Source organism: Monodelphis domestica, chromosome 2, assembly GCF_027887165.1.
Source record: "Monodelphis domestica isolate mMonDom1 chromosome 2, mMonDom1.pri, whole genome shotgun sequence".
Classification (NCBI taxonomy): domain Eukaryota; kingdom Metazoa; phylum Chordata; class Mammalia; order Didelphimorphia; family Didelphidae; genus Monodelphis; species Monodelphis domestica.
The window spans coordinates 182,136,980-182,145,838 of NC_077228.1; the positions used below are offsets into that span (position 1 = coordinate 182,136,980).

General features: G+C 40.9%; 1 protein-coding gene across 1 annotated transcript; it reads left to right on the top strand.

Moving 5' to 3' along the window:
- The first annotated feature begins 6,459 nt into the window (after positions 1-6,459).
- Positions 6,460-8,120, top strand: CCDC182 (coiled-coil domain containing 182). The gene is made up of 2 exons (XM_003340189.4): positions 6,460-6,720; positions 7,357-8,120. Exons 1-2 carry the CDS (start codon positions 6,601-6,603, stop codon positions 7,870-7,872), a joined length of 636 nt encoding a protein of 211 aa, XP_003340237.2. The 5' UTR covers positions 6,460-6,600; the 3' UTR covers positions 7,873-8,120.
- Positions 8,121-8,859: the final 739 nt, after the last annotated feature.

Below are 8,859 nucleotides of genomic sequence, written 5' to 3' on the forward strand. Positions count from 1 at the left end.
ATTTTTTCCCTTGCCAGAAGGTGGTGCTGCAGTCAACGAGAAAGCAAAGGGATGTAACTATAAGAGTTGATACAGAAATTGAATTAAAAGATGGCAGGAGGAAAAGAGGAATTGGCGATTAGGGTTTAAGGGAGAGGGCTAGAAGGAACCTCCAATGTCATTTTATCCAACCTTCTCTTTTTACAGATGAGGAAACTGAGGTTAGATAGCTTAGTGATTTGTTTTAAGGTTCCATAGGTAGTAAATGCATCTCCTCCAACTTCCTCATTTTACAGATGGGGAAACTGAGACCCCAAGAGCATGTGACCCCAGTGACTGCCCAAGGTCATATAACTAGTTTGTAGCAGAGATAAGTCCTAGAGCCCAAATCTGTCTTCTATATTAACCGTTTGTTGGTGTTGTGGCGTCATTTCAGTGGAGTCCAAGTCTTCTTGAACCCATTTGAGATTTTCTTGGCAAAGATACTGGAGTGGTTTGCCATTTCCTTCTTCAGTTCATTTTACAGATGAGGAAACTGAGGCAAACAAGGTAAAGTGGCTTGGACCAAGGGTCACACATAGCTAATAAAGGTCTGAGGCCAGATTTGAACTCAGAAAGATGAGTCTTCCTAACTCTAGGGCTGGCACTATCCATTGGACCTCAAAGTTAGCATGCCTTTCATTAAATTGGACCAGAGTTCCAGTCCTGATCTCTGACACTTACAAGTTATTGTGGGATAGGCAAGTTACTTCACTTACAGAAGAATCAATCTCCTCATCTATGGAGTGGGAATGTGTTGAGATAGGATCCTGAATATACCTGTGGTATTCCCTATTAAGTACTTAAGCAGGATCAAATGAAATAAATGTAAAGGACTTTGCAAACCATAAACCCTATAAATTTCAGCTATTGTTTTTAAAAATATATATACTTAAAAATATAGTTAGGTGGCTCAGTAGATTGCCAGGCTTAGAGGTCCTGGGTTCAAATCAGAACTCAGATACTTACTAACTGTGTGATCCTGGGCAAGTTGCTTAACCCCCATTACCTAGCCCTAACTGCTTTTCTGCTTTGCAACCAACACACAGAATTGATTTTAAGAAGGAAGGCAAAGGTTTAAAAAATTGGTATTTCATTTTTTCCCAATTACAGGCAAAAAACAATTTTTCACAAAAAGAAATATTGAGTTCCAAATTCTCTACCTCACTTCCTCCCCTCCCTTTTGCTGAGAAGGTAAGCAATCTGATATAGATTTTACACATCTGTTATAAATCTTATTTTAAAAACCCTTACCTTCTGCCTTAGAATTGATACTAGTATTAGTTCCAAGGCAGAAGAGTGGGAAGGGCAAGGCAATTGGGGTTAAGTGACTTGTCCAGGGTCACATAGTTAGGAAGCTTCTGAGGTCACATTTGAACTCAGGGCCTCCTGACTCCAGGACTGGCACTCTAACCACTGAGTTACCTAGCTGTCCCATCAGCTATTATTTTTTTAATTCAACAACACTTTATTTTTCTATTAAAAGTTTTTTATTTTTAAAATTTTTCCTTGATTCCATGATTCATGTTTTCTTCCTCCCCTTATCTCTCCCCACTCCTAGAACTGACAAGCAATTCTACTGGTTATTCATATATACTGTAAAATCACTTGAACCCATTTCCATATTATTCATTTTTGTAATAGAGTAATCCTTTAAAACCAAAACCCCAAATCACATACCCATATAAACAAGAGATAAATGCATTCTTTCTCACAAGTCCCACAGAATTGTCCTGGATCATTGAGTTGCTTTTAGAAGCAGTCTTTGGTCATTTGGTCATCCCATAATATTTCAGTTACTATATGTAATGATCTCCTGGTTCTGCTTATTTCACTCTGAATCAGTCCATGTAAGTCTTTCTGGTTCATCAATTATTCCATCATCACCATCTACCATAATTTGTTCACCATCAGTTATTATTCTTAAACAACTTACCCAAGGTTATGTGTCTTGGCCAATGAACCTCCTGCCCCTTTCCTTTCAGCAGACTTTATTTTATACCTCATTGAGAAACTGAGGCCATCTGAGGCAAGCTCCCTTTTTCTTTTCTCACCATCTTCTTCCATTCTTTGCTCTTTTGCTTTAGTCTAAGTGGATAAAGTGGCCCTTTATACTGAGGCTAACCTGTCTGCTTTGGCCCTAGATCCTTCCTTTATTCCTTAGATCATCCCTCCTCCTTTCTGAATTTTCATACTCTCTTTGTTTACTAGCTCATCCCCTAAAACTTACAAATGTGCCCAGAGAAAAATTTCACTTGATCCTTTCACCCGGTCAAATTCTATTCTTTTCTCTTTCACAACCAAATTGCTAAAAATGCTCATTGCCTCCACTTTCTCACCTTCTGCTCTCTCCTCAACTCCTTGCAATCTGCCTTTTCACTTCATCATTCAACTGAAACTTCTAAGTTACCAATGATCTCTCTTAAAAAACAAAACAAAAACCTCTTACCTTCCATCTTAGAATCAATACTGTGTATTAGTTCAAAGGTGGAAGAGCAGTAAGGGCTAGGCAGTTGGGGTTAAATGACTTGCCCAGGATCACACAGCTAAGTTGTGTCTGAGTCCAGATTTGAATCCAAGACTTTTCATCTCTAGGCTTGGCTCTCAATCTACTGAGTCACCTAGCTGCCTCTCCCCACTCCCATGATCTCTTATTTGCTAGGTATTATGGTCTTTTCTCAGTGTTCCCCTATTTTTTAAACTTCCCTACCATATTTGTCATTGTTGACCACCCCCTCCTCCTAGACAATCACTCCAACTGTGTTTTCATGACCTTTCTCTCTCCTGTTTCTCCTACTTATCGCTTTTCCTTTTATAGTTTCTTTTGCTGAGTAATCATCCATGTCCTGTTCTTTATAAATGGGTTCTGTCTTAGGTTCTCTTAGGTTCCCCCTCTTTCTTCCACCTGGTAATCTCATTCATTCCCATGGTTCATTTATTTATCTTTCTGAAGATGATTCCTAGATTTATTTATCTAGCCTTAGTTTCTCAACTGAGCTCCATCACCAACTACCTACTGGACATTTCCAAGTGGGTATTCCATAGGCATCCAGAACTCTATATGCCCAAAACAAAGCCCATTATGTTTTTCCCCAAACCTCCCTTGCTTTCTAACTTCTCTATTTCTGTTTACAGTACCAATATCCTTCCATTTACCCAGGTGGCAACTTCAACGTGTCTCTTTCCTTCCTCTAATGCCCAAATATTTGCCAAGACTTATGGATTCTATTTCCAAGATATTCCCTCTCTTTTGTGCACTGCCACATTATCCCTCACTTCTTACCCTTCTTTCCCCATATGCTTTAGTTCAGGGTCTCATAGCCTCTTGCCTAGACTGATGTGATTGTCTCCTAATTGGTTTTGCTGTCTCCAGTCTCTCTCACCTCTAAACCATCGTCCACAGAGCTGCCAAAATGATTTTCCTGATGCACAGGGTTGACCACATAAGTCCCCTGCTCAAAAGACTCCCTGTTACTGTTAGGCTAAAATATAGTCTCCTCTCTTTGACTTTGAAAAGCCTTCACAATCTGGGTCTAGCCATGTTTTCCAGGTTGATTGCACACTCTCCTCCACACATTCTATGCCTCAGCCAAACTGGCTGACTTCCTGTCCCAGGTACAAGATGTTCCATCCTGCAACTACATGTCTTTGCACAGGCTGCCCCCTGGGCTTGGAATGTACTCCCCACTCTGTTCAGCTTCCTAGAATCCTTGGCTTCCTTCAAAGCTTAGCTCCAGTGATCCCTCCTACACAAGGCTGATCCTGGAACTACTTCACAACTAAAGCTACTGAAGACTCAGAAAGTAAAGTTCTTGCCACTAAAGTCCTTGGCATTGCCAAGTAATTCAACATCAGAAAATGATAGGGTTTTCTCAGTGCAAATGATAGTAAAAAAGAGGCATTACCATCTGCTTTGCTGAGGCACCCAAAAGACCATGGGACCTTTTCATTTGACTTGTAGTGGAAAACTTCCATATGTGTTTGTTTCTTTTAGAATATCAGCTCTTTGGGTGCTAAAAGACTGTCTGCCCTTTGATCCAACCATAGCACTGCTGGGTTTGTACCCCAAAGAGATAATAAGGAAAATACTTGTACAAGAATATTCATAGCTGTTTGTGGTGGCAAAAAATTGGAAAATGAGGGGATGCCCTTTAATTGGGGAATGGCTGAATAATTATGGTATCTGATGGTGATAGAATACTATTGTGCTGAAAGGAATAATAAACTGGAGGAATTCCATGTGAATTGGAACGACCTCCAGGAATTGATGCAGAGCGAGAGGAGCAGAATCAGGAGAACATTGTACACAGAGACTGATACACTGTGGTACAATCGAAGGTGATGGACTTCTCCATTAGTGTCAATGAAGTGATCCTGAACAACTCGGAGGGATTTAAGAGAAAGAACACTCTCCACATTCAGAAGAAAACCTGTGGAAGTAAAAACACAGAAGAAAAACAAGTGCTTGATCACATGGGTCGAGGGTGATATAATTGGGAATGTAGACTCCAAATGATCATCCTAGTGCAAACGTCAACGACATGGAAATAGGTTTTGATCAAGGACACATGTAAAACCCAGTGGAATTGCATATCAGCTACGGGAAAGGGCGGGGAGAGGGGAGGGAAGGAAAGAATATGATTCTTGTAACCAAAGAATAATATTCTAAATTGACTAAATAAAATTTTCAAAAAAAAAAAAAGAATATCAGCTCTTTGAGATCAGGGACATTCTTATTTTTCTATTTGTACCCTTAGTGCTTAGCACAGTACATAAGTGCTTTATGCATTTTTCCTTTTTTCCTTCTTTCCTTCTTTCCTTCTTTCTTTCTTTCTTTCTTTCTTTCTTTCTTTCTTTCTTTCTTTCTTTCTTTCTTTCTTTCTTTCTTTCTTTCTTTCTTTCTTTCTTTCTTTCTTTCTTTCTTCTTTCTTTCTTTCTTTCTTTCTTTCTTTCTTTCTTTCTTTCTTTCTTTCTTTCTTTCTTTCTTCCTTTCTTTCTTTCTTCCTTTCTTTCTTTCTTTCTTTCTTCCTTTCTTTCTTCCTTCCTTCCTTCCTTCCTTCCTTCCTTCCTTCCTTCCTTCCTTTCTTCCTTCCTTTTTTCTTTCTTCCTTCCTTTTTCTTTCTTTCTTTCTTTCTTTCTTTCTTTCTTTCTTTCTTTCTTTCTTTCTTTCTTTCTTTCTTTCTTTCTTTCTTTCTTTCTTTCTTTCTTTCTTTCTTTCTTTCTTTCTTTCTTTCTTTCTTTCTTTCTTTCTTTCTTTCTTTCTTTCTTTCTTTCTTTCTTTCTTTCTTTCTTTCTTTCTTTCTTTCTTTCTTTCTTTCTTTCTTTCTTTCTTTCTTTCTTTCTCTTTCTTTTTTTTCTTTCCTGTCTCTGACTTTGTTTTTTGACTGTCTCTTTCTGTCTCTGTCTCTATCTTTGTCTCCCCCTTTGTTTATTCTTTCCCAATCTTGGTGAATAGAATATTGGAGATGTAATGAACCAAGTTTTGACCCTGCGAGCATCAAAGTCAAAAGAAGTACCAGAGATCCAGACACTGGATTCCATAGTAATGTTTGTCTGTGACTGTTAACCAGTTTTGCTGAGAAGCCAACCTTGAGGAGTGACCAGCAGTACCTGAAACATTATGGCCTGAAGCAAGGAAGTGGCTCCCTCATCTGAGATAACAGATACAGAAGAGGGACAAATTCTTTGTAGCAACCACTTCAGTTCTGATATGCTATTCCAAGAACCAAGTGGATGTTTAGAGGAGACAGTGTGCCTGGATTGATGGGAAGAGATTTGTTTGTATTTTTGTCCCTGTTATTTTTACTTAGTAAATATCCCTTTACAAAACCTAATTTATATAAATTGGTTAATTGCTACTGAGAATTCATTTAGTCAAAAATGATACTGAGATCATCAATATTGAAGGAACACAATAGTTAGGGCTTGCAAGGAACAGTACTAGAAAGATACCCTCAACTCCTCAGGGTCACCCTTAGAACCCTGAGGGGAAAACTAAGGTAGCTGATCTGCATATGGAGATTGAGTCCTTAGCAGAAGTTGAATTTTGGAGAGTGCTAGTGATCCTGGCCTTTGCTACAATCCATTCATTTTCTCATTCTAGACCTCCATTTCCTTACCTCAATAATAAGGAGAATAGAGAACCAGCTGTGTGACCCTGGGCAAATCACTCAACCCTCAGTTTCTTCATCTGCAAAATGAGCTGGAGAAGAAAATAGCAAACCACACCAGTATCTTTGCCAAGAAAACTCCAAATGGGGTTACAAAGAGTAGAATACAACAGAAATGACTGAACAACAACAAAAATACGTGTATGAGGATGGGGGAGTCTTTACTCCCAATGCCCCTCCTGATTGGTGCAAATAACATTAATGGGTAGACCCCATCAAGATTGGCTGGAGTCATTCTGATGTCACAATTGATAGGCTTCTCTCATTTCTCCTCTGTCTACTTTCATAGTATAGAGTAATACGACTGCCCTGAGGAAGAGGTTCATTCTAACAACCTCTCTTAATTTCCCTCCTCTCCCAGTTTGTTGCCTTGGTTGTCTCTAACCTTGGACCAGTTGGTGAAGAAAATGACATGGACTCTTTATACCAGCCAGATTCCATTTACAAGCGTGTGTCTTGTTCCAAGTCACAGGCATTTGGTGATGAAAACAATGAGAACTCTTTCAGCAAGTCAAACTCTGTGTCCTCGAAGGTGAATACCATACAAGGAACAAAAATGATCCAGATCTTTAGTCAGAAGACTTTTCTCTAGCAGAGACTCTGTACGTTCTCCTTCCCCTAAAATCTAACTTGAAGAACCTGTTATAGAAAAGGGTCAGGGGCACAAAGGAACTCACAAGAGTTTAATTAGCTATGGTTTCAGGGACTGGAAGGTCCCCCAGTTCCAGATCACCTCCATTTTGTCATTCAATCCTGCCTTCCAATATATATCTTCTAGAGCTAATCTACTGACTGCACTCTGCTAATAGCCAAATCTTTTCCACTTTGGAGCCTCAGTTTCCTCATCTCTACAATGGAGAGAATAGAGCTTCTGCTTGCATGAGAGACTTAGTTATAATGACCTACATCAAAGCCTGAGCAGATGTCTTGGCAGTCAGGGAATACCAGCAGTTTTTCCCCCTCTGGTTTTGACCAATGAGGCTGGGGTATGCAAATAGGATGAATGTCTAGATCACATTAAGATTGGCTGGAGTGACCCTGATGTCACAATTGGCAGGCTTCTTTCAATCCTTTTCTTGGGCTCACCTTTATAGCGTAAAGAGAATGGACTTTGGACAGATTTGCTCTAACTGACGTCTTAATTTCTCATTTTCTCCTCTCTCCTCAGTCTGTTTCTTTGTCAGACATTAACTGTGGTCTAGTTGGTGAAGAAAACAACATGGATCCCTTCTTCCAGACAGGCCCCCTTTATGTAAAGGTGAATACCCTACAAGGGAAAAAAATGGTTGAGAGCGGTCTGCAGTCAGGAGACTTCTCCCTGCCAGAGGCCCTGTCCCTGTGTGCCCCCCCGCAATCTGACCTGGAAAACGTGCTGCAGAAAGTGACAGGGGTTCAGAGGGACCTAGAGGACTTCAAACAGGACACCCTGCAGGCCATTCGCCGACTGGAGGATGCCTACTGTGAGATGAGCAGAGCTCTGGCCCAGCAGGAAGAACAGACTGGCAGGGTCAAACAGCGGCTGCGGGAGGAGGAGGACAGGGGCATCGTACGCAATAAGGTCCTCACCTTCCTGCTCCCCAGGGAGAAGCAGCTGCGGGAGCACTGCAGATGGCTAGAGCATATGTTGACCAAGTCTGGGGGCCATGAGGGACACAGATCCGCCAAGAAGATTCCAGGGAATTGAACTGAGCTGGGATTGAGCTGTCCTCATGAGGTCTGGAGTAGCAGAGCCATAATAATTAAGAACTAAAGTGCTTTTCTGGGGAAAACCAAAACAAACAAAACCCAAAAAAAAAAACAAGAACATCTATAAACTCCAATCCAAACTCTTCCCTGCCCCAACTTCCTGGCATTTCTTCCTGGCACAGAATAGTACTTTATCCAGTCGAGTCTGGGGGGAAAGATGCAGAATAATATAATAGTTAATTGTGATGTCTCATTTATCTCATTATCACCAGGAAAGGATGTGTCCACAGTCCCAAACTTCCTAAATAACTGACAACTTCCCAGCCCTCTTTTAAAAATACCAGCACTTATTTTTAATCCTTTGGGACATTCTTTCGTCTCAAATATGTCATATATCTTTCCTATACTGACCCCGTTTCAGTCCTTTTGGTCCTCCACCATTGCAGGTAGCAACCCTGCCCCGCCCCCCTCGGTACCTGGTACCTGGCAGCTGAAAAATTGATCTCCTTTCAGTTAACTTGGTCATAAAGCTCTCCAAATTGTCTCTGTTTCATTCCTTCAAGGACCCTTGAGTCCTTCACCATTGCAGATAGCAACCTCTGACATTTTGATAGGCAATCATTGGAGAGCTTCTGTAGCAGAAAAATTCATCCCCCCCTTCCCCCCCTTGGCCATCTTGGCGATGAACCTCTCCAAACTGATGCTTCTTCTTAGACAGCAAAGCATCCAGTCAGGTGCTCCCCAGTACTCAAACCTATACTAGCAGAACCTTCAGGACCCTGGTCCCCTCGACACAATGAGGCTTAGGAGGAAGACATTATACACTGGAATTTAACCTTTTCCTGGCAGCCTAGGGAGTCAGCATATGCCTTTATTTATGGATGGGCAGCTAGGTGGCACAGTGTTACAGGGGACCACTGAGTTTGGAATCAGGAAGACTCTTCTCTGAGTTCAAAACCAACCTTGCACACTTCCTAGCTGTGTG